This window comes from Macaca mulatta, chromosome 8 (assembly GCF_049350105.2).
Source record: "Macaca mulatta isolate MMU2019108-1 chromosome 8, T2T-MMU8v2.0, whole genome shotgun sequence".
Taxonomy (NCBI): domain Eukaryota; kingdom Metazoa; phylum Chordata; class Mammalia; order Primates; family Cercopithecidae; genus Macaca; species Macaca mulatta.
Genome location: NC_133413.1, coordinates 151,791,165 through 151,816,472, shown reverse-complemented (window position 1 = coordinate 151,816,472; position 25,308 = coordinate 151,791,165). Strand labels below are relative to the sequence as shown.

At 48.0% G+C, this 25,308-nt stretch overlaps 1 protein-coding gene, 1 non-coding gene and 1 pseudogene across 2 annotated transcripts in view; 1 reads left to right on the top strand and 2 right to left on the bottom strand.

Annotated features, from left to right (window-relative positions):
* The window catches only part of MROH5 (maestro heat like repeat family member 5), a 71,861-nt gene that overhangs the window by 33,939 nt on the left and 12,614 nt on the right, over window positions 1–25,308 (top strand). Inside the window, exons 16-21 of the mRNA XM_077942885.1 lie at window positions 468–603; window positions 891–1,057; window positions 3,861–4,010; window positions 4,810–4,964; window positions 22,668–22,827; window positions 24,307–24,488. Of these exons, the coding sequence (XP_077799011.1) occupies window positions 468–603; window positions 891–1,057; window positions 3,861–4,010; window positions 4,810–4,964; window positions 22,668–22,827; window positions 24,307–24,488 (950 nt within the window). The remainder of the gene's footprint in view (window positions 1–467; window positions 604–890; window positions 1,058–3,860; window positions 4,011–4,809; window positions 4,965–22,667; window positions 22,828–24,306; window positions 24,489–25,308) is intronic.
* On the bottom strand, window positions 11,473–12,794 carry LOC144330562 (heterogeneous nuclear ribonucleoprotein A1-like; annotated as a pseudogene).
* LOC114680512 (small nucleolar RNA SNORD5) lies at window positions 24,854–24,928 on the bottom strand. Its single transcript, XR_003732729.1, has one exon. It is a non-coding gene; the product is annotated as a small nucleolar RNA SNORD5 (small nucleolar RNA).

Genomic DNA, 25,308 nt, shown 5'->3' with positions numbered 1-25,308 from the left:
AGGGTAAGGCAAGCAAGGTACTCACCTTGCGCACAAACTTTACCTCAGAAACAAAAAACTCTGTAATCAAGATGATTCATATTTTCATGTGATGTTTTTAAAACTCAATTTGGCAAGCTATGGCCCATGGGCTGACCACCTGCTTTTGTAAATAAAGTTTTATTAAACCAGGACCAGGATGAGAGTAGGACAGCCGAGGTGACATGCAAAAGCAGGGTCAGATCCTGACTTTACTTGCAGTTTTGAGATTTTGCTCATCACAGAGTTTTTTGCATTTATTCTGATTTTTCTAAATATTGCATTAAAATATTACTTCTCTTGATTACTGAATGTTTTGCCTAGCCCCCAGTCCTGGCCCTGCCACACCATTGGAGGGGTCACCTCTGATGTCGGCCATGCTGTGTGAGTGTGTGGCAGGGCTCTGCAGGGAGGTTCTGCCATCAGTGATTCCCATACTCTCAACACAGCCAAAGGAGAACTTCAAAAGGATTGGGCAACTGGTGGGCATACTGGGGATGCTGTGCCAGGACCCAGACAGGGCCATCCAGCGCTGCAGCCTGGAAGGGGCGAGCCATCTCTACCAGCTCTTGATGTGCCACAAAGGTGAGTTCTGTGGTGCACCAACTTCCACCCCAACTGCAACCTCTGGCAGACCCACACCCTCACCCCTGACCTCAACCTTGCCCCAAATTTGCCCCCAAACCCAACCCTGATCTGAACCATAACCCTGTAATGGCCTCACCCTGACCCCCACCACTCTGATCCCAGTCCCCAAACTGGGCACAAGCCTGACCCTGATTACAAATGACCCTACCCTAACCCTGCCCTGTTCCAGACTAGACCCCAAGCCCACCTTCACCCTGCCTTCACCCCACCCTGTCCCTGGCCAGCAGGAGAAGCTTTGCAGGCAGAATCACAGGGCTCTACGGAGCTCTCCCAGGCCCATTCAGACGGAGCCCCACTCTGGAGCAGCAGAGACCAGAAGGCCACTCCCCTGGGCCCCCAGGAGACGGAGAAGAACCGCATCTTCCAGCTTGGCAGCTCCCAAGTCATCAAGGTCAAAGCCCTTAGAGTGGAGGGCAGGGCAGGGGCATGACCAGAGCACACCACATATCTGGGGAGTGGGGAGTGGTGGGTAAATGTGCTCGCTTGCTCTCTCCCACGTTGTTGAGGTGGAGCCAGGAAGGTTTGGGGGGCCAGCACACATTAGATGCCTACTTATTACCTATGCCAGGGGCTTCACAGACATTACTACATCCCTTCCTCAAGTTTTATAAACTGAACTGAACCAAATGATGAAGAAATGGTGGCACAAGGCTGGTCAGTACCCCACTGGAATCTGATCCAGCCCCAGCTACTCCAGAACCCGTGCTCTCAGCAACTGTTGCAAGCCATTGGTGTGCTGAGGCCAGTTAGAAGTTTAGTGTGGAAAACCTAAAGCCCTAGGGCCAACTCACTGTCTGTGTCCAGAAGGGAAATACCTCACTTGGCTGCAGTTTACCCTACAGAACCTGCCCTGACAGCAGAGGCAGGGCCGGGAAAGAAGAGTTTCACTGAAGGGACAGCTGCTTCACCCCATGTGGTCCCTGCACACAGACCATGGGTGTCCAGCTCTGGCTCTCCCCAGACAGACAGGAGCAGGAGAAGAGAGAGGATAGGAGGGTCTGCTAATCATAGAACCATCATAGAACCACAGGGCTGAAAAGGTTCCAGCTGAGGAACAGACACTTTGGGCCTGGGTTCTGGTCCCAAGTTTGTCCCTAACTCCTCATTTGGTCTTGGATACATAATATCTTTATCACCACCCCCACTGTCATCATCACCACCAGCATTATCACCACCATCATGGTCACTGTCACTGTCACCACCACCACCATTATCACCACCATTATCACCTTCACAGCCACCACCAGCATCACCATCACCATCATCACTACCACCACCATCACCACAGCCACCACCACCAGCATCATAATCACCACCATCACCATCACCACAACCATCTCCACCACCACCATTACTACCATCACCACCTCCACAATCATCATCACCACCAACAGCATCACCACAACCATCTCCATCATCACCATTACTACCATCACCACCTCCACAATCATCATCACCACCAACAGCATCACCACCATCATGATCACTGTAATCATCACCACCACCATCATCACCACCATCATGATCATAGTCACCACCACCATTATCACCACCATCATCATCACCATAACCACCGTTGCCACCACCACCGCATCACCATGACTACAACCACCATCACCATCTGCATTACTATGACCCTGCACCACCATCATTATCACCACCACCACCACTTCTACCATCACTGCCACCTTTATCTCACATTTATTGCTGCTCTTGATTGAAGGAAGATGGCTCCAAAGTCTTTACCAATCCTGAGACTGTAGTATTCTGAGAATCTAACCACCATTCCAAGTTGAATTTCTTCACAAACATTCTAAATGCTAGCTTTAACCAAAAGTTTAACATTATAGCAAATGATTTTAATCATCTAACAAATATTCTAGCCCGATGTATAATAACAATATTCTTGTAAAAAGTTCTTACCACAAATCTTCCACTAAAATTATTTTAACGTTCTAATCATTGTGTTAATACTCTAACATTCTCACAAACACTGTATCAAAATTTTAGAATTAAAAGATTCTAATAAATATTCTAACATCCATTATTTAACACTTAACTTGATGTTCTAATATACTTAGAAGTGTCCTAACAGATTGCAGGCATTCCAACAAATATCCTAACATGCAAAGAAGAGTTTTGCCATCCTGACATCCTTGCAGACACCCTAATTTTCTGTCAGGCTGCTCTCCCATCCCTCCTTCAGCTTCTAACTTCCTTTGGTTCAATGCTGTGTGTCCCACTGTGCAGAGAACGCTCTGGGAGGATGGGTGTGTTCTATCTCTGTGCTACCCAAGGTAGCCACTGGCCACAGGGAGCCATGGAGCACTTGAAATGTGGCTAGTGCTACTGCAGGACTGAATTTTTAATTTTACTTAAATTGAAATATAAATAGCTGTGTATAGATAGTGGCACGATGCCTGAAGTCTTTCCAGAAAATTCTACCTTTGCAGCAGTGACTGAGGCCCGGTCCCCCCTCCGGGAGGCTGTAATCTGAGGCTATGAGGCAGGGGTCACACCCACCATCTTGCATTTCTTGAGAGCCCCGTCCTCACCCCTGAGCTCATGGCTACTTGCGGAGGTGAGACTCACCTTCCTGGACCTTTAGAGCCACTCCTGGGAGGAGATGGAGAGGGTGTCAGGGTCCTGGGACAGCGCTGCCTGTCCTGGGACGGGAGCCAGTTCCCGGCTGCACCCACCCTGACCTGCTCCAAGGCTGAGGGCAGCCCACACACCCTTCTGGGCCTGAGGGTTGGCCCAGGTGAACTTGAAGCTCCTTCACAGCCCGGAAGTTCACTTTCTCTTTGATAAATGCTCATAAGGAGGACTGGAGCCTGGCAGGGAGCACCCCATGGGGCTGAGGCTGGCAGATGAGGAAGCCCTATGGGCAGAGGACAGCAGACGAGGGGAGAGGGGAAGCCTGGCCACCCGGTCCTGGGATAAGCATGGAGTATGAGTGTGGAAAAGAGCCTGGGCCATGGTTTGCTCTGACAGATGTGGACGTGTGCAAGTCTAGACTGCAAATCGCTGGCAGGTGCTTGGAACCTGGAGGAGTGGGGCTTAGGAGGCCAGATATGCTCAGAGACTTGGGAGATCCTGGGACAAAGGAGAAGGGGTAAAAGCTGAAGTGGGGAGGCAGGTGCCCAGGCCCAGGTGGCCCAAGGTGATGGCCTCTCTCCACCCCTGCTGTACAGGAGATCATGCAGCAGCTCACACTGGCAGAGTTGAATGACCTCATCTGGACGACCATCGACAGCCTGGGCTCCACCAGCCCCTTCCGTGTACAGGCGGCCTCCGAGATGCTGCTCATAGCCGTCCAGGAGCACGGGGACAAGCTGAAGATCGTGAGGGCGCTGGGGCTGGGCCAGGAAGGGCCAGGGGGTGGAGGGAGGGCCCAGCGGTCAGCATCCAGGGCTCAGGTCCTTGAGCCTGATGGGGGAGTCACAGATCCCACCCTGGGAAGCAACTAGTCTGATGGTTTTGAATGAGCAAATGAATGAATGGCCCAAGCAAGTCCCCTGGGTCCTGGGTGGTGACTGCGGGGTCTGAGCAGTCGCTGTGTGCTGTAATATGGGAATGGTAGGAAAGGAAGGGAACGGCACAGACCAGCCCCTTGAGGAGCTTGAGGTCTCAGGGAAGACGGACACACAGCCAGATGTTGCCCAGACAGCGTATGGGGATGTGATCTGGGGGAGGAGGACCCCACAGGGAGGTGAGGGGTGCACCCCAGAGAGAGGATGCCCAGTGCCAAGTCCTGCAAGTGGGCGAGCTCAGATAGGGAGACTAGCACTGGGCATTAGGGATGATCAGGAGAGACCCCAAGGGGAAGGCAGGGTGCCCCAGGCACAGGGCATCTCATGGGCAAAGTGGCATGTTTAGGAATGAGATGGGAGGCAGGGGCGCTGGACCTTCCAATGTCTGCCTGGGCAACATGGACAGCATATGAAGACCCCAAATGTCATGCAGCACATGGCAGGACCTGTTCCCCCCAGACTGGGACTTCTCTGCAGACCAAGCATCTGGGTGGGCCGGCTCAGGACAGGGCCATATCTGAAGGGGCTCATCAGGGAGAGACCTCCCTCTGCCTTCAAGCCCCCAGGGCAGGGCTGGGCCTCCCTGTCAGACCTCTCCCTCTCTGCACAGGTTTCCGGCATGGCCCAGGCCATCTGCCTCCACCTGTGCTCTGTCCGCATCCCCCAAGCCAAGGAAAAGACCCTGCACGCCATCACCCTGCTGGCCCGGAGCCACACCCGCGAGCTGGTGACCACCTTCCTGGACATCTCCATCCCCTTGGACAGGTGCCTGCCCCTCTTCCCTCATTGCCCACCCCCTGTCCTCTCCCCAGGCAGAGGTGGTGACCTCTGCCCTCCTGTCTGCCCCCATCCTGGCCCACAGGGATCCCTATAGGGCTGGGTGCTTGGAGGGAGCCCACATCTGTTCATCATTGCACACCTCCTGGGTGGGCACAGGGGATGCACTGCTCACTGTCTCCTGTCCTGACTCCACATGAAACCCCTGACCCAGCCGGGCCACACTGTCACCTGATGGAGAGGCCGCAGGACCCTGGGTGCTCCTGGCAAGACCCCAGCCCACAGCGAAGCCTCGCCGCCCAGCAGCAAACCCCTCTGTCTTTCCTCATCAACAGACACTCTCTTCTCCTTCCTGCCCCTCCACAGACCACCCCGCTATGTCCCCGAGGCCATCAAAGCCCTCTCAGGTGGGGCTGGCTTTTTTCTCACAGCCCTCAGACCCCTGTACCTGGAGATGGGCCAGGGTCCTTGTCACTGCTCACTGCCCTTCCTTCCCAAAGTCCCAGCTCTGCCTCCCAAGTCCTCAGTCCATACCCCCTGCCACTTACCTACTATGCACCTGTCCTGGATGGCCCCTCGCTCCAGTCAGGGACAACCCCCAGCTCACTCCCCATGCCTGACTCCTGGGGGATTTCCCTGTCTTCCCCTCACCCTGACTTCTCCAGGCCTGGATCTCCTCTCTCCCAAGGACCTTGTCTTCCATCCCCCACAGCCACCCACTCCCCTGCCCATCCCTTGGTGTGACCATCACCAGCTTCAGGCACTCCCACCTTTACAGCTCGCCTCCAGACCCAGCAAGCCTTGCCCCCAGGACCCTCCATGCACTGCCCTGCGCCCCTCTTACTCCCCCTTACCTGTCCTCACTGTCACCCTCCTTCTAGCCTGGGGTGCACCTGGTAGTGAGACAGTCACTCCCATACACACACAGGTCCCTGGTCCCAGCTGCTGGCCTTGCTCCCATTTCACTGAACACTTAGAAGCCAACAGAACAGGGGTGTCCTAAGCTCCCAGAGCCCGAGTTGTTTCCAGGAAGATGTCTAATTTCCATGTGGAAACACACCTGTGGTTCTGTGAATAATTTCTAGTTTTACTGAACTGTGGTCGCAAAGTGTTGTCTATAAAGTTTTTACCTTATGGAATTTACTAGTCTTTTAAATGCTTTTTGTGAATGTCCCATTGGCACTCAAGAAGGAGGTATATTTTCTGTTATCAGGGTGTAGAGTCTGAGGTACCAGCATATCTCAGGATATTACAGATTCGGTTCCAGGACACCACAATAGAGCAGTCACATGTGCCTCCGTGTTTCCCAGTGCACATAAGAGTTCTGTTTATACTATACTGTGGTCTATTCAGTAGGCAATAGCATTATGTCTTTTCAAAGAACCTTAAAAATTTAAAACCTACTTTAATTTAAAAATGCTTCAGTTCTAAAAAATGCTAATGATCATCTGAGCCTTCAGCAAGTTGGAACCCTCTTGCTGGTGGGTGGTGAGGACTGCTGACTGATCAGGGTGGTGGCTGTTGAAGGTTCAGGTGTCTGGCAAGTTCTTAAAAATAAGACGATGATGTTTGTAGCATCAATGGACTCTTCCTTTCCCGAAAGATTTCTCTGTACCATGTGATGCTGGTTGATAGCATTTTGCCCACAGTAGAACTTCTTTCATATTTGGAGTCAATTCTCTCAAACCCTGCCACTGCTTTATCAATAAGTTTATGGAGTATTCTAAATCCTTTGATGTCATTTCCACAGCATCTTCACCAGGAGTAGATTCTATCTCAGAAACCACTTTCTTAGCTCATCCATAAGAAGCAGCTCTTCATCTGTTCAAGTCTGATCATGAGATTGCAGCAATTCAGTCTTCCGGCTCCACTTCTAATTCTAGTTCTTCTGCTATTTCTACCACATCTGCAGTTACTTCCTCCACCAAAGTCTTGAGCCCCTCAAAGTCATCTGTGAGGGTTGGAATCAACTTCTTCCAAACTGCTGTTCATGTTGCTATTTTGCCCTCCTTCCCATGAGTCATGAATGTTGCTAATGGCATCTAGCATGGTGAATCCTTTCCAGAAGGCTTTCAATGTACTTTGCCCAGATACATCAGAGAAACAACTATCTATGGTAGCTACCCTCTTACAAAGTGTATTTCTTCAATAATAAGACTTGAAAATCAAAATGACTCCTTGGTCCATAGGCTGCAGAATGGATGTTGTGTTCACAGGCAGGAAAACAACATCAATCGCCTTGTACATCTCCATCAGAGCTCTTGGGTGATAGGTGCATTGTCAATACGCAGTCATATTTGGAAAGAAATCTTTTAGTTCTGAGCAGTAGGTCTCATCAGTGGGCTTAAAATATTCAGTAAACCATGAAGCAAAGAGATGCATTGTCACCCAGGCTTTGTCGTTCCATGTCTAGACCACAGGTGAGTGGATTTAGCATCATTCTTAAGGGCCCTAGGATTTTCAGAATGGGAAATGAGCATTGGCTTCAACTTAAAATCACCAGCTGCAAGGCCAGGCACAGTGGCTCATGCCTGTAATCCCAGCACTTTGGGAGGCAGAGGCTGGTGGATCACGAGGTCAGGAGATCAAGACCATCCTGGCTAACATGGTGAAACCCCGTCTCTACTAAAAATACAAAAAAAACTAGCCAGGCATGGTGGTGTGCGCCTGTAGTCCCAGCTACTCAGGAGGCTGAGGCAGGAGAATGATGTGAACCTGGGAGGCGGAGCTTGCAGTGAGCCGAGATTGCGCCACTGCACTCCAGCCTGGGCGACAGAGCAAGACTCCGTCTCAAAAAAAAAAAAAAAAAAAAAAAAATCACCAGCTGCATTGGCCCCTAATGAGAGTTAGCCTGTCTTCTGAAGCTTTGAAGCCAGGCTTTGACTTTACCTCTGTAGCTATGGAAGTCCTAGATGGCATCTTCCAATAGAAGGTGATTTCTTCATTGAAAACGTGTTGTTTAGTGTAGCCACCTTCATCAGTGATCTTAGCTAGATCTTCTAGATAACTTGCTGCAGATTCTCCACCAGCACTTGCTGCTTCATCTTGCACTTCTATGCTGTGGAGATGGCTTTTTTCCTTCAACCTCATGAACTAACCTCTGCTAGCTTCCAGCTTTTATTTTGCAGCTTCCTCACCTCTCTGAGCCTTCGTAGGGTGGAATAGTCAGGGCCTTGCTCTGGATTAGGCTTTGGCTTAAGAGAATGTTGTAGTTGGTTTGATCTTCTCTTCAAACCACTAAAACTTTTTATCCATATCAGCAATAAGGCTGTTTCACTTTCTTCGTATTTGTGTGTTCACTGGAGTAGCACTTTTCATTTCCTTCAATAATTATTCCTGTGCATTCACAGCTTGGCTCACTGTTTGGCACAAGAGTCTTTGCTTTGGGCCTATCTTGGCTTTCAACATGCTTTCTTCACTGAGCTTAATCATTTCTAGTTTTCAATTTAAAGTGAGAGAAATGGGACTCTTCCTTTTGAACACTTAGAGCCCATGTTAGGTTATTAACTGGCCTAATTTCAATATTGTTGTGTGTCTTGCGGAATAGAGAGGCCCAAGGAAAGGAAGAGAGATGGGGGGGACAGCCAGTGGGTAGAGCAGTCAGAACCCACAACATCTATGGATTCAGCTTGGCACCTTATATGGGCGTGGCTCACGGTGCCTTAAAACAATTACCATAGTAACAGCAAAGATCACTGATCACAGATCACCATAACAGATTAATAATAATGAGGATGTTGGCCGGGCGCGGTGGCTCAAGCCTGTAATCCCAGCACTTTGGGAGGCCGAGGCGGGCGGATCACAAGGTCAGGAGATCGAGACCACAGTGAAACCCCGTCTCTACTAAAAATACAAAAAATTAGCCGGGCGCGGTGGCGGGCACCTGTAGTCCCAGCTACTCAGGAGGCTGAGGCAGGAGAATGGTGGGAACCCGGGAGGCGGAGCTTGCAGTGAGCCGAGATCGCGCCACTGCACTCCAGCCTGGGCAACAGCGTGAGAAAAAAAAAAAATAATAATGAGGATGTTTAAAATAGTGTGAGAATTACCAAAATATCACACAGAGGCATGAAAGGAGCACACGCTGCTGGAAAAATGGCACCAACAGACTTGCTCAATGCTGGGTTGTCACAAACCCTCAACTCGTAAAAAATGCAATATCCGCAAAGTACAATAAAGTGACGCACAGTAAAACGAGGTGTGCCTCTCTATGTACAAGGTTTACCTTGATTGTGTTGTCGAGGTTTTCTACATACTTCATTTCTGTCCTCTTGATCTGTCTTGGACTGAGTGTGTGTTAATGTCTCACTAAAGAAATGTTGGTGTGTCTCTATACTTTCAATCCCTGGACTTTTACTTCACGAACGTGATTGCCATGTTGTTTGGCACATACATATTCATAAGTATTCTATCTTTATGAACCATGACTTTCAGCATTGAGATGCCCTGCTTTGTCATGCTTAATGCTTTGGGGACTTGAATCTACTTTATCTGTTCAGAATCATTAACCCTGCTTTTTTATTTTTCCATTTGCCCAGTGTGTATTTGTCTACTTCTTTATTTCAGTCTTTGGGAATCCCTTTGTTTTAGGTCTCCATCTTATATACAGCACAAAGTTTGTCCTGATCTGTGATCCAAATTGAAAATCTTTTGTAATAGGTGAATGAAGCCTCTTGATATTGATGCACATGATATGTTTGGTCTGTCATGACATTTTGTAGTTGTGTGTATTTCATGATATTTGCTGTTTCTTTTTCTATAAGAGGTGCATTCTTTGCTCTTTAACTTCAATTTTGTTTTAATCTAGGAAATGTATTTTTGTCTTAGTTGTTACCTTTGTGCTCCTAACCTATTTTAATGCCCTTAATCCCCATTTTATTATTCAGCCCTTTAACATCAGGTTTACTTTTTTTTTTTTTTTTTTTTTTTTTTTTTTTTTTTTTTTGAGGCAGAGTCTTGCTCTGTCACCCAGGCTGGAGTGCAGCAGTACAATCTCAGCTCACTGCAACCTCCACCTCCTGGGTTGAAGCAATTCCCCTGCCTCAGCCTCCCAAGTAGCTGGGATTACAGGCGTGCACCACCACACCTGGCTGATTTTTGTATTTTTAGTAAAGACAGGGTTTTGCCATGTTGACCAGGCTGGTGGTCTTGAACTCCTGACCTCAGGTGATCCACCCACCTAGGCCTCCCAAAGTGCTGGGATTACAGGCGTGAGCCACCAGCCAGGTTTACCCTTTTTATTTGATACTGATGCAGGGCAGGTGAGCCCCAAAAGTGGGACTTACCCCAGGAAGGTTCTTAGCTTTGCCCAGGAAAAAATTCAAGAGCAAGCCCATGGTCTTAGACAGCAACTTTTATTGAAGCGGCCGTGCACAGCAACAGCAGAGGGGCTGCTCCTTGCAGAGCAGGGCTACCCAGAGGCAGCGAGCCCAGAGGAGCAGCTCAGAAGCGCTTCTGCAGTTAATTACGTGCAAATTACGGGGTAGGTGATGCAGAAATTCTTAGAAAAAGTGTGGTAACTTCTGGGTCATCAGGTCATTGCCGTGGAAAGAGGTAGTAACGTCCCTGTGTAGCCATGGCAATAGTAAACTGACATGGCACACCTGTGGGCGTACCTGATGGAAAGGTGCTTCTGCCCCGTCCCTATGATAGCTAGTCCTCAATTTGGTCCTGTGCCCGTGTCCCACCTCCTACCCCAATACTCTTTAATTCCCACCTGTTTTCTGCACAACAATCAGTGAGGTTACTCTCTTTTCCTCTTTCTGTCTCCTTTCTTCTCCCATTTTTCAGTTACATATTTGTACTTTGTCAAAACATTTAACATTCACACTCTGCTGCTCCACCCTCATCTCCACACTGTGTTTACACACACATCATCAGCTCCTAGGCTGAAGTTTTCCAGTCATCTTAGTCTAAAGAAGCTCATCCTCCAAAAGACTCAGAATTCTTTAGGTTCTTTTATGTTGAAAGTTCTTTATTTGAAGAATGGTTTGGCTGGATATAAAATTCTTTGTTCACATTTTCTTTTATTAAGTATTTTTTAAATGCTGTTTCATTGTTGCCTTGCGTTGTTTTTTAAAAGTTAATGACAACAGGGGATTTTTTGGCGTTTGTAAGTTATTTGATCTTTTTGCCCAGAGACTTTAAGAATTTTTTGTAATCTTTGAAATCTAATCATTTAGTTAGGAAATGTCTCCCAGCTGATCATTCTGGGTTACTGTTCCCAGGCACCTGGTATATCCTTTGATTATGTAGATTGAAATTGTTTTTCAAGAGAATTAAATCGTTTATTGATTACACATGATACTGGATGATACACCAGCTTCATTCCCATCTATAGTTTTATCTGGTACCATTATTCAATTTAGATATATTTCATAGGATGTGTCAATGATCATTTTTATAACCAATAATTCTATGATTTTGCTTGGGCCATCCCTTTTAATGGTGAATTTCAGGTCACAACAGTTACTATCAGTTCAACTACACCAAGGTCTCTGAAGACCATGACGTCTCCACCTAGGCTTCACCCAAGGTTGTATATAAATTCCAAATAGAACCTGGCATCCACCACCCTGCGGGAATTCTAACTTCACACTGTTGGGGAAATTTACCAAGATGGCTTCAGAGTAGACTAACTTTACACTGCACATTAGAAAAAAAAAAAAAGACATTTATTCAGCATCACAATCAGACTTATTTCACAGTCAACAGCATGGGAGCAAAAAAAAAAAAAAAATCTACATTAAAACCCTTTGTTGGAATGCTTTATGCTTTCCACAGAACAGAAACTAAAATAACCTGTTATACAATTAGTCACAAATACAGTCCTCGAGTTTTTTGCCCATGCATATGAGTATTTGTCTAAAAAATGTCTTCTTTGTAGCAGCTAGACCCTGCCACCACTGTGCTTGGCTGAGTTCACAAATCTGTTGTAACCTGTAGCTTCCCTGTCACTTCTCTGGCTCTCCTCTGCTGCTAAGCTTTGTTTCCTAATTAAAATCTTCTGCCACTGCCATAGCTACTGCTGCTACTGGAACTGCCATAGCCACCTTGGTTTCGTGGTTTAGCAAAGTATTGGCCTCCACCACCATAAGGGCCAGAGTTTCTGCCTCCAAAGTTTCCTCCCTTCATGGGGCCAAAATTTGAAGACTCATTGTTGTAATTGCCAAAATCACTGCAGCTTCCACCATCTCCAAAATGACTTCCATCATTACCAAATCCACTATAGCCATCCCCACTGCCACCATATCCACCACCACCACAGCTGCCACCAAAGCCACCATGACCACTAAAGTTTTCTCCATGACCAAAGTTGTCATTCCAACCAAAATCACCTCCACAACCACCACCAAAGTTTCCAGAACCACTTCGACCTTTTTGGCTGGATGAAGCACTCGCCATCGCTTGCTTTGACGGGGTTTTCCTAACTTCACAGCTGTAGCCATTCACAGTATGGTATTTCTGAATGACAGTCTTATCCACGGAGTCATGGTCGTCAAAGGTTACAAAGGCAAAGCCCATTTTCTTGCCACTGCCTCGGTCAGTCATGATTTCAGTCACTTCGATTTTCCCAAACTGTTCAAAATAATCCCTTAGGTGATGTTCTTCTGTGTCTCCTTTAATGCCACCAACAAATATCTTTTTCACAGTTAAGTGGGCACCTGGTCTTTGAGAATCTTCTCTTGAGACAGTTCTCTTTGGTTCCACAACTCTTCCATCCACCTTGCGTGGCCTTGCATTCATGGCGCGTCCACCTCTTCCACAGTGGCATATGTGACAAATCAAAGCCCCTGGAGTGTTGGTGTTTGGGTCTCTCATGACCACACAGTCCGGGAGCGTGCCCCACTGCTCAGAATGGCTCCTCAAGGCTCTCATCAGTTGTTTCAAAGCTCAAGACTCCAACTAAGAGCTTCCTCAGCTGTTCGGGCTCTTTAGGAGACTCTGACTTACACATGATGGCAGGGAGAAGAGAGAGTTTAACAATGCTTCTTCAGGGGCGTCCACGGGCAGAAGAAAAAAGAATTGAGATTTTTTTGAGGTTATTTCTGGAAAATTTTCTTGGTTACAGTTCTCTTTTGTTTTGTTTTGTTTGAGATGGAATCTCATTCTGTCGCCCAGGCTGGATGGAGTGCAGTGGTGCAATCTCGGCTCACTGAAAGCTCCGCCTCCCAGGTTCACGCCATTCTCCTGCCTCAGCCTCCCGAGTAGCTGGGACCACAGGTGCCCACCACCACGCCTGGCTAGTTTTTTATATTTTTTAGTACAGACGGGGTTTCACCTTGTTAGCCAGGATGGTCTCGATCTCCTGACCTTGTGATCCGCCCGCCTCAGCCTCTCAAAGTGCTAGGATTACAGGCATGAGCCACCACGCCCAGCCTACGGTTTTCAATATTAGTCATGTTCCATTGCTGTTTTTCTTCCTCAGGGACTCCAATAATACAAATGCTATTCCTCCTGCCTTCCATTTTCACTACTTTCCCTCTGATCCCTTTTACTTTTTCTTAAATTCACTTTCATTCTCTTGGTTGCTTTCCTTGTTTTCCTAAATGCCCCTTATTAAATTATCATTAGAGTCTTATCTCTCTTGGACACCTTGTAATTTTTCTTCATTTCTGAGATACTTTTTTTTATCTCATCCATTTCTTTCCTGAAGTCAATCAACTCTCTTTTCAGCTCCTGTTGGATTTTTTTGTCCTTTTTTGAATTCATAATTCAGGTAGTTTTCATATCTTTAAATGCTTATTTGAGCATATTTAATGACACGTAGAATGAGTGTTGTCTTAGGGTTTTTTTCCTGCATCGTGATTTTTTCCAGGGGGAGGTCCTTATTTTGTGTGTGCTGATTTTTGTTTTCTCATTTTTACAATGATTCTATGGATCCGTTAATTTTGTTCCTGCTCATGTTTCTGTTCTTTGAGTGTTTTATATGATTTTAAGTTCAATGGCACCCTCTTCTGTCAATACAGCGAAGTCCAGATAATTTAATATACTATTTGGGTGGTAAACAAAAGGATTATGGATCCTCCAATGTTTTGGTTCCATTTCCATTGCAGGGCCCTACATTTTTCCCTTTTACCTCTTTCCCTATCACTACCTAATCTCCAAAGGATACCTCTGCTTTCTTTTTTGCCCTTTTCTTTCCCAAAATCTGTGCATTTTGAAGACCACCCTCCAAATCTGGCATACTTTTAAGTCACTTCTCTGTGATTGGGGCTCTGACACTTGACTTTTTTTTTTTTTTTTTTTTTTTAAGACTTAGGGTGGACTTTGTCTTCCAGAAGGTGCTTTAGGCTTTATATCAATCTCAAGCCCTGTTGCTAGCTCCTCCTTTCCCTCTTCCCCCCCCCCCCCCCGCCAGTTTCTCTCAGCCTGCCTTTATCAAACCCTGATGGTAGAACGGGATGAGGCGGGAGCGGTGGAGATTTCATGCTAAGGTTGACACTCTTCTCTTTCTGCTTAGAGTAATTTTGAAGTTTGGGAACTCTCTAAATTTGCACTGGAGTCACAGTTTTTGTGCAGTTTTATTTTCCTTCTTGGTTTTTTTGTTGTATCTCAAGGAAATTTTTGGAGGCGGAGATCTAGGCAACAGGCATCGTCTTCAGCTACCTAGAAGTTTACAGTTCTATTTTATTGTATTGGAATTTTTATCTTATTTCCTCAATTCTGAGAAACATTTTTTTTTTTTTTACATTTTAACATTTATGAAGTCAGGGTGCATTTTACATTGATGGTGCCTTACACCTGGATTTATGTAGTTTTCTGCCAGTCACCTGGAGGCACTGTTAGTTTGAGACCACTTTACATTTAAAAGTGTCTGCTTGAGATTTTATTGGGCCACACTGGTGGTGTGAATTCAGGCATCCAAACAGGTTTGGGTGCAAATTCTCAGGATATCCGTACCCCTTCCCACTTCCACCCAGTATATTGACTGAAGCATGAAAGTTTTCTCGATTTTTCTTCCTGCAGGGCCGAGTTTTGTTTGTTTATTTTGATCACCCTTAAACTGTACATGCAGACCTTTGGGTCCCAGCTCTGTGTTGGGGTCTCCTATAAGATTCCCATCTTGGCCATTTTTTCTTTCTTAGAAGTACATGAAACAATGGTGGGGTGTATCCTAAAAGTATAAACAGAATTGTACAATATGTAGTCTTGTAATATTCTTCTGTTGTCTGGCTTGGGTGTTTGTTTGTTTGTTTGTTTGTTTGTTTGTTTGTTGAGACAAAGTATCGCTTAGTTGCCCTGGCTGGAGTATAGTGGTATAATCATAGCTTATTGTAGCCTCAAACTCCTGGGCTCAAGTGATCCTCCCACCTCAGCCTCATGAGTAGCTAGGAGTACAGGCATGCATCACCACACCTGGCTAATTTATTTTTTTTGTGGAGATGGCGTCTCATTATGTTGCCCAGGCTGATCTCAAACTCTTAGTCTCAAGCAATCCTTCCACCTTGGCCTCCTCCCAAAGCGCTGAGATTATAGGCATGAGCCACCATGCCCAGCCTGTCTGGCTTTTTTTTTTTCCTCCAATATGATGTGTCTAAGATTCATTTTAACATGTTGTAGTTCATTCATTTTTGTTGCTGTATAGTATTCCATTTTATGAATGCCAATTATTCTTTTTACTATAGGTCAACATTTGGGTCTTTTTACAATAGGTCAACAATTTCCTATTTGGTAATATGGTTAGCAATGCTGCAGTGAACTTGCTTATACATGTGCCTGGATGTACACAAGCTCTCAGTTTCCACAGTGTCTGCATCTAGGATGGAAATGCCTGCATCATAAAGCTATACATATATCCAACTCTAATACATAATGCAAAATGTTTCCAAAGAGCTTGTACTGATTCACACTCTCAGCAGTACTTTTTTTAGAGTTCCTGTTACTCTGCAGTTTACTAACACTTAGCATTCACTTTTCAGCCAGTAATCAAAACTTTTAGTCAGTCTGGTGGTGCTATTAATCAGTATTGTGGTATTCATTTCTACTTTCATGATTAAATAAAGAAGTTGAACATCTTTTCATTTCTTTTTAGCCTCTTTGGTGATATGCCTATTCAAGTATCCTGCACACGTTTCTATTGTGTTGTCCGCCATTGCTAATTTGCATTCCCCTGGCTCACCCTAAGGTTCATCATTCTGTTGCTTTCCTTTTATTTAGTTTTATTGCACTAAACATATTCCTAAAAGTACTTTATTGTTTTTCTAATTTCATATAAATTATAATTTCATATAAGTTATAATTTTTATATTTTCATATGAAGGGCATTATGTTGCATATACTTGTTGGAGATTTCCATTTGCCTAATATTACTATCGTTTTTTAGAGTTTATATTGTCTGATATTAAGGCTCTACTCATATAATAACACCAGTTTTCTTTTGTTGATATTGCATAGTATGTCTTTTTCCAGACTTTTGCTTTTGCTTTCTATTGCTTTTGTTTTAGATGTGTCTTTTGTAAACAGTATTTCGTTGGGTTTTTAATAGCCTGACGACCTTTGTCTTTAATTGAAGCACCTATTCAATTTACATGTAATACAGTTGTTTATATAGTTGGGGTTGAATTTACCACCTTTACTTTCTTTCCAGACCAAAAAACAGAACCTTCAAAGTCTTCAACTGACTTAACACACTCCCAATTTTAATGCCCTTGTTGTTTAATTTTGTATATTTTTAAATCTCACAAGTCAATATTCATTTAGAGTTGCCCACATTTTCACTATTTTCTTTGCTCTTCATTTCTTTTTAGGCCTCACACCCCTCACCTGAGGCCATTTTCCTCCAACCTAAAGCACATCCTTTAGAACTGTCTTTAATTTGGGTCTGCTGTTAGCAAATGCTTTCAGTTTTTATATGAAAATGTCTTTATTTCATCTTCAATCTTGATAGACACTTCACTGGGTATAGAATTCTATGTTGGCAGTTATTTTCTTTCTGCACGCCAAGCTAACATCCCACTGTCAACTGGCTTCCATTGCTGCTGTTGAGAAGTCAGCTGTCAGTGGGACTGCTGCTCTTTTCGTGGTTCTATGTGCCTTATCCTGTGACTGGTTTTACAGTACTCTAGTTTCTTCTGGTTTGGGAAAGTTTGTTGTTTTGTTTCTTCTGGTTTGGGAAAGTTTGTTTTTATTTGTCTGATAAGTCACCACAGTGTGTCTAGGAATGGATTTCTTTATGTTTATCCTGTCTTGAATTCCTGTTCTGGAATATTCTGGTTCTGGAAGAATCCCAGCCATTATCTCTCCACATAGTGCTTCTCCTGCATTCTCTCTCACTTTCCTTCTAGGGCACTCATTAGGCACATGTCAATATCTCGTCATATCCTCTATTTCACTATATCACTCAGAGCACTGTCAGGAACAGATAACACACTCAAATTGGTTGAGCTGGAAAATTCAATTAAAAAGCTATTGGACAAGGGTAGAGTTTAATGTGACAGACAGGGGAAGGGCTAGTGCCCCAGGAAAAGTAACAATGCTGAATCATTGCCAACTTCTAGAACTAAAGGGTCAGGGAATGGGAGTCCTCCCAGAATCAAGGATGTCTATATGGCTAGACCACAGGACAGATGGACACAGCAATCCTGTGGCCACCCACAGGGAGAGACTCTGGGGTATAAATACCCTGACTTTCCTCCAGTCCCACCTTCTGACCTCCTGCTAGTGCTTACCATTAGCCAAGTCAACTGGAAGTCAAAGGTCAAGAGAGCTTCTTAATGCAATCTATACAGGTCAACTTCCTGGGGCATGAGGCAGGATGGGGAACAGCAGAGATTATATCTGCAGGGGCAAGCAGAAGATACTCAGCACAATTTCTTACTTCCTTTCTGCTTCCCCATATTTGTGTCCCTCATTGCTGAATTCTGTATAATTTATTTTGAGTTATCTTCTAGTTCACTAATTCTCCTTTAACCATGTCAATGTGATGTTAAAGTTTTCCATTGCATTTTTTTATTTCAGATTCGGTATTTTTTATTTCTAAAATGTCATTTTGGTTCTCTTTCTCACCTGCTCTATCATTTATAGTTTCCTCATCCCTGAAGACATTTTTAAGCTTGTCTTTTATTTCTTTATTCATAATCAAATGTTTGTTTTATATTCATGCCTGACAATTCTAATATCTAAGTTTTCAGGTCTACTTTATTTGTTATTCTTACTGTATGTTACCGATGGAGTCTGCTTCCTTATGTGTCTGATTATCTTTGACTACATACTGGATGTTGTTTTTGGGAAAAAAAAAATGTAGGAACTATTTGGGGCCCAAAATTAAGGTATTATGAAGACAACTTGTCTTCGTCTCTGCCAAGCACCTAAGGACACTGCAGCCCGTGATTACGTTAAGCCAAATCCAGTGCTTCAGATGCCCTGGATGCCCCCATGCAATTCAAATGTGGCTGAAATATGCTTGAGTTTGTTCACATCCACTTAGGCACCAGCCTGGAAGTGGCAGAGGGTCTCCTATGAGAATAACCACGTTGTGCAGTCTCTGAGCTTAGGTCTCTGTCCCTTCATCCCACAAGGGCTGTCAGAACAAAGGATCTGATTTTCCAGAATTGTCAGATGCCCCCAGGACATCAGTAGCTTTCCTGCTCCCAACCCCTCAGGGTCATCATATTCCCCACATGTTGGCCTTGCAATTTCTTACAGTCTCGTCATCTCTTTAATACTCTCAGGACCCTTGTTTATATTTTTTTTTCTTTTTGAGACAGGGTCTCACTTTGTCACCCAGGTTGGAGTGCAGTGGCACAATCTCGGCTCACTGCAACCTCTGCCTCCCAGGTTGAAGCTATTCTCCTGCCTCAGCCTCCCAAGTAGCTGGAATTATAGGCATGTGCCCCCACACCTAATTTTTGTATTTTTAGTAGAAATGGGGTTTCACCATGTCGGCCAGGCTGGTCTCGAACTCCTGACCTCAAGTGATCTACCCACCTCTGCCTCCCAAAGTGCTGGAATTACAGGTGTGAGCCACCATGCCCAGCCTACATGTTTATATTTTCTCTAACCTTTGTAGTTGTTTTCAATGGAGGAGCTGATTCAAGTAGCTTAGTGCACCACTACTGGAAGATGAAGAAGTCTTCTCGTTCGCTTTTTTAAAGAACAGATTTATTGAAATATAACTCACATACTATACAATTTGGCCATTTAAAGTGTACAATTCAATGGGTTTGGCATATTATGTTATTTTTTAATTGTAGTAAAATATGTATAATATAAACTTTGTCATTTTATTCACTTTTAAGTATATGATTCAGTGGCTTTAATTATATTTGCAACTGCTGCACAGCTATTGCCACTGTCTAATTCTAAAACTTTTTTATCACTCCAAACAGAAACTCTGTAACTATTAAATAATAATTCCCCATCTTCCCCTCCCCATAGCGCTTGATAACCTCTAATCCACTTTCTGTATTATGAATTTGGCTATTCTCAACATTTCATGTAAGTGTAATGATACAATATTTGTCCTTTTGGGTCTGGATTATTTCCCTCTGCCTAATGTTTTCAAGGTTCATCCATGCTGTAGCATGTATCGGAACTTCATTTCTTTTCATTGCTGAATAATAATCCACTGCATGGGTACGCCATATTTTATTTATTCATTTATCTGTTGATGGACACTCGGGTTGCCTCCACCTTTTGGCTGTCATGAATAATGACGCTGTCAGCATTGGCATACAAGCATGTTCGAGTCCCTTCTCTCAGTTATTTTGGGTGTGTACCTAGGAGTGAAGTTTCTGGGCCATGTGGCAGTACTATATTTAGCTTTTTGAGGAACTGCTGTACCATTTTCCATAGCAACTACACCATTCTCTATTTTCACCAGCAAGGTACCAGGGTTTCTGTTTCTCCACATACTTGCCAGCTCTTGGTATTTCTCATCTTGGGGCTGTAGCCATCCTAGGAGGTGTGAAGTGATGATTTGTGTTTCTCTGATGCTTAGTGACATTGAGCATCTCTTCATGTGCTTATCGGCCACTTGTCTATCCTTTTTAGAGAAATGCCTGTTCAAGCCCTTTCTCCACTTTTGAATTGGGTTGTTTGTGTTTGGGTTGTGGGTTATAGCTCCCATTCCTTCTTAGACCCACATGAACCAGACTTTGTCTACTGCTGCTCCAATAAAATGGTTCTCGTCAAGGTCACCAGTAACCTCACGTCACTAGGTCCAATAGTCCATTCTCTGTCCCCACCTTATGTGACCTGTCAGCAGAATTTGACTCAGTCAGTGACTCTTTCCTCCTGGGAACACTGCCCTCACCGGCTCTCCTCCTACCTCCCTGGCCACTCCTGCTCAGCCTCCTCCACTGGCTCCTCCTCATCTCCCTAATTTCATAGCCCTGGGGCCACAGGGCTGACCCTTGATCCTCCTCCTCAGCTACACTCAGTTTCACGGTGGCCACATCCATTCCCATGGCTTTAAATATCCCCTAAATACTGACACCTCTGGCCCAAGCCTTTCCCCCAACCCCCTGACAGCAGCCCTTGGATGTCACACAGGCATCTCCCACTGACCCAACCAGGCCACACCCCTGGCCTCTCCCAACCTGCCCCTCCTGCAGGCTTCCCCATGTCACACCCGGTGACTCTACTCCCAGCATCTCAGGCTGGAATTCTTGGTGCCGTCCGACTCTTCTCTACACCCACATCCCATCCCCTAGGAAACCCTGCCAGCTCCACCTCTGCCTGTGTGTTGCCCCCGCTGCCACTACCGTAGTCCAAGACACCACCGGCTCTCACCTCCAGTGACTTGCCTACTTCCAGTCGTCCCCCACTGTACTTGAAGAACACACGTAGGCCTGTGCCACGTCTCTGCGTAAAATCCTCCAGTGGTCCCATCTCATTCAAAGCCAATGCCAAAGCCTCCACAGCAGCCATCAAGGTTGTGCTGTGGCCCCGATGATATCACTGTCTCCCTCTCCTCCTCTCCCCTCCCCACTCCACCGCAATGACACTGGCCTTCCTTTACGTCCCCTGAACACACCAGGAATCAAGCTGTCTCAGGGCTGTCTGGAAGCTTCTCTCCCCCACATCGCTGCCTGGCTCCCTCCCGATATCCTCAGGGCTTTGCTCAAGTGTCCCCTTCTCAGGGGATGCGTCCCTGACTGCCCTGTCTGAAACCAAAGGCCCCCAGACTCTCCCCCTGCCCCCCACACTGCTTTTGTCTCTCGAGCAGCATTGAGCATACAGCACACCGCGCTTCCTGCTGTGTCCCCACGAGGCTGTCATGCACAGGAGGTCGGGGACTCCTGCCGATTCCACCACTGCTTGGTCCCCTGGGACACTGCACGTGATAGCGCTCGGCTCACACCTGCTGACTGAGGGGCAGGCCCGCGGGCAGCAGAATAGAAACACCCGCCCTCTGGGCACACACGCTTGCTCAGGGGAGAATCCTCCTGCTTAAGCCTCTGGAGGCAGGCATTGCCCACTACTCTGTGGTCAGGAATCCAAGGCTCAGAGGAGTTAAGTGACTTCCCCAAGGTCACACAGCCAGCACGGGCAGAGTGGAGGTCTGAGCCCAGACCCTTCTGACTCCAAAGGCCCAGCTCTTTCCAGCTGAGTGGACACTCCTGGAGTCCTCCGAGCTGCGGTGCCCACCCAGCCAAGGGTTAGATGGTCCTGGAGTGGCTTCCCCAGGGTTTTCAGGGCAGCCACCCTTGAATCTGTCTTAAAGCAGAGGTGGGAACACATGGAGCCACCCTCCTGTGGTCCTCCCAGCCCCAGCCTCCTCATGCCAGGGGCCCTTCTGCCCCTCAAACCCCTTCTACCCAACACTCAGACCCAAAGACCATTTAGGGTAGTAAACAGGACCACTGTGGTCACCAGCATCTCAGGGCAGCCCAGCTGTGCCTTCCTTCCCTCCAGGCCTCACTGAGCCATGCCCCATGGATCCATGGAAAGGTCACAGGACTGGACAGCCCTGGCCTCCAGGCTCCCCAGTTCCAAGACAGGGCCTTGATCAGGGCAGGTCTCCTCTCTCCAGTCCTTAGTGGCCCCATCTGCAAAATGGGCACTCTACAAACTATAAAGCACCGTGCTCATGCTAGTGATGGCCTGTCACTTGAAGCAAGTTGGGCCTGAGGAGCTGGGCCCCAGCAAACCCAGACTGGGAGGGAGTGGTCAGGGAAGGCTTCCAGAGGGAAGTGACTTTGTGATGAGCCCTAAGGGCTGAGGGGGAACTAGTCAGGGACAAGGAGTGCTCCAAACAGCAGGAATGCATGTGTGGGGGCCCAGAGGAAGGGAAGGAGAGGAAGGGAAGGACAGGCAGGGGCTGGAGGTCAGAGAGCAGAGGGCTTGGAGGCCGTGGCTTTGACTGCCAGCTGGGGCTCTGGTCTGCAGGACCTGGGAGCCCAGGAAGATGACAAGCAGTTGGGAGACAGGGCACATTAGGAAACCTCCAGCATGAGTGAGGAGCTAGCGGAGAGACCCTAAAAGTGGAAAGACCCAGGAGGAAGCTGATGTGAGACCCCAGGCAGGGACCAGGGACCCCCTGTCCAGCCCCTGCCTTGGGCCCCTCTCACACTGACCTGCAATGCTCGTATCTGCCCTGAGCCCCATCCCACTAGGGTCCGGCTCAGGACCCAGTCTAGGTTTGCTGTTCCAGGCACCCAGGCCCTGGCGATGGTGGCCTGCTCATGTGGCTGAGCCCAGCCAGGCCTGGGTGGCAGCACTGCCCTCACATGCCCTCTCTGCCCACAGCCACACCTTCCAGCTGTGGAGGGCCCTGGGGGCCGAGCAGCCCACGAGCAACCTGGTGTTGACCATGCTGCTGGCCTGGCTGCAGGAGCGGCCTCTGCCCACCAGTGCCAGTGACAGCAGCCCCTGCCCCAAGGAGAAGACCTACCTGCGTTCGCTGGCTGTGAGTCTCTGCCACCGCCTTGTCAGATACTGGTAGCACCTCAAGCACTCTCTGTGCCAGGCTGTAGGGGGGCACCCCATATCCAGGCTGCAGACACCCATTCCAGCCCCAGCCTGGAGGAAAGCTGCCCAGGGCTGACCACACAGGCCCAGCTCCCACCTCCTGGCCAAGGGCTGTGGGCTGCTGTCTGTGAATCAGGACAGTCGTGTCCATCCCCCGGGCTGGCAAGGGGACTCACTCAGTCACTGTGGGGAGGCCTCAGAGGGGCTTCAGGTAGAGGAGAAGGGTGTGGACAGACTTGAGAGCCCTCCCCATGCTTGGGTTCTGGGGGGTCATAGATTCTAGAGGAATCTTAGAGGCTGCCCTCTGCAGCCACCACCCCCCTGTAGGAAGCCCCCAGTTTTCCTCATAAGCCCAGCACTGCTTCTACACTCCCAGGAGCCATGAGCTCATGGCCACACCTGTCCCCCTTACCTGGTCCCTGATGAGGCCACAGCTGTGTTCCTGTTTAGAGCTTTCTAGGCTGAGTCCCTGTCCCAAAGGCCCCCCAGCAGTGGCCCAGAACTCACAGCAGCTCCCCTGCCACCCAGAGCCCGCCAGACAAGCTACTGCCTGCAGCAGGCGTGTGATGAGGGCTTAACAATGGTGGCCGGTGGGAGAGCAGCCCCTCGGCCCAGGGATTTGTCAGCTGGCCATCCCCAACACTCCCGCCCTGGTCGGCCCTGGGCTGATGCTGCCTCCTACCAGGAGACCCCACAGCAACACGGGTGAGACCCACCCAGGGGCAGCAGGGGAGCCTTCCCTGTACCCCACCACGCCGCCAGTTCCTGCCCTCTCCCAGTTGTCACTCCTCAGTGCTGGCCCTACCCTGAGAACATTCTGGACTGAGTGCCCTGGCAGGCACTGCAGGGCCTTTGGGGCTGGGGGCTGCTATCAGCTGACTCTGCCTTCCAGGGCCATGGGTTCCCCAACTCCCAGGCATCAGGCCCTGCTGTGTGCCAGCCACAGAGCTGAGGGTATCGTGGGAATAGGACCTTGCCTTCAAGGCAACAGAGCAGAGGGCCCAGATGCCAGCGGGCCACCCCTCAGACAGGGGCAAAGTGCAGAGGGCAGATGGTGGCATCCAGTGTGCAGTCTGGGGGAGCCCCTGGGTCGAGGTGGAGGTCTGCAGGGTTGTAGGGTGGACAGCATCCAGGTGGACGGCTGGGGGAGGCTGGGGACCACTAGGCCATCCAGCAGCAGCAAGACCCAAGCAGTGGGTCCAGAGGGTGCCAGAGAGGGCCAGGCTGAGGCTGCAGAGGCACAGGGGTCAGGTCCCATAGGGAGGGACGGCATGTGGACACTCAGACTTGGTCCTGGAGAGCTTGGAGCGGGGAAGGACGAGCATGCTAGGATGTGGCTTTTGTGGGACAGTAGGTCAGAACCCCTGGTCCCGGGACCCAGGGCCTAGGAGCCTCACTCCATGCCTGCCCCCGACAGGCCATGAACATGCTGCATGAGCTGCAGTTCGCCCGGGAGTTCAAGCAGGCCGTGCAGGAGGCCTACCCCAAGCTCTTCCTGGCCCTCCTCACCCAGATGCACTATGTCTTGGAGCTGAACCTACCCTGGGAGCCCCAGCCCAAGCAGCAGGCCCAGGAGGTGGCTGCACCCAGCCCCCAAAGGTAAGACTAAAGCCTCCCAGGCCTCCTGGCCTGGCCAGACACACACAGGGTTCCGCAGGCATCCGAGAGCAAAGACTGTGTTAGCCTCACAGGGCACAGTGACAAAGATGCACACCCCAGGGACTCAAAGCAACATCTCCCAGTACTGGAGGCCAGAAGTGTAAAACCAAGGTGTCACCAGGGTGTGCTCCCCTGAAACTTGGGGGGGCCTTCCTCACTGCTTCTGGTTCCCAGTGTCTTGTGGCCACACCGGGTGCTCCTGGGCCTGAGGCTGCACCACGCTCATCTCTACCCCTGTGGTCACCTGACATTCTCCCTTGTGTGCTGGTGTTTAAATTTCTCCTTCTTTTTTTTTTTTTTCCCAGCTCTGTCAGAATTAAGCTTTAGTTCATGTCTGTCGAGTGGTTCAGCAGTTGAACAGTTAAATTTAGCATCTGAATAAATTTTCCCTTCTTATAAGGACACCAATCATTGGGTTAGGGCCCCACCCTAACGACCTCAACTTGATAACATCTGCAAAGACCTTCTTTCCAAGTAAGGTCACAGTCACAGGTACCGTTGGTTGACTTCAATAGCTTTCTTTTCGGGGGGGACACAATTCAATCCACAACAGTCATGAACCCAAAGCTCCATCCACGGCCAGGGCCACAGGGGTTGCGGTACTTTGTTCGGCCCACTTACCCATCACCTGAGGGTGCTTGGCAGTAGAGATACTTAGTGTCGCTGCCATACAGGGACCCCAAGGGGACAGCAGTTACCAAGAGCACCCATGCAGTGAGCCACATCTTACCCCAACGGGCTTCCTGCGAGGACTCGAGAT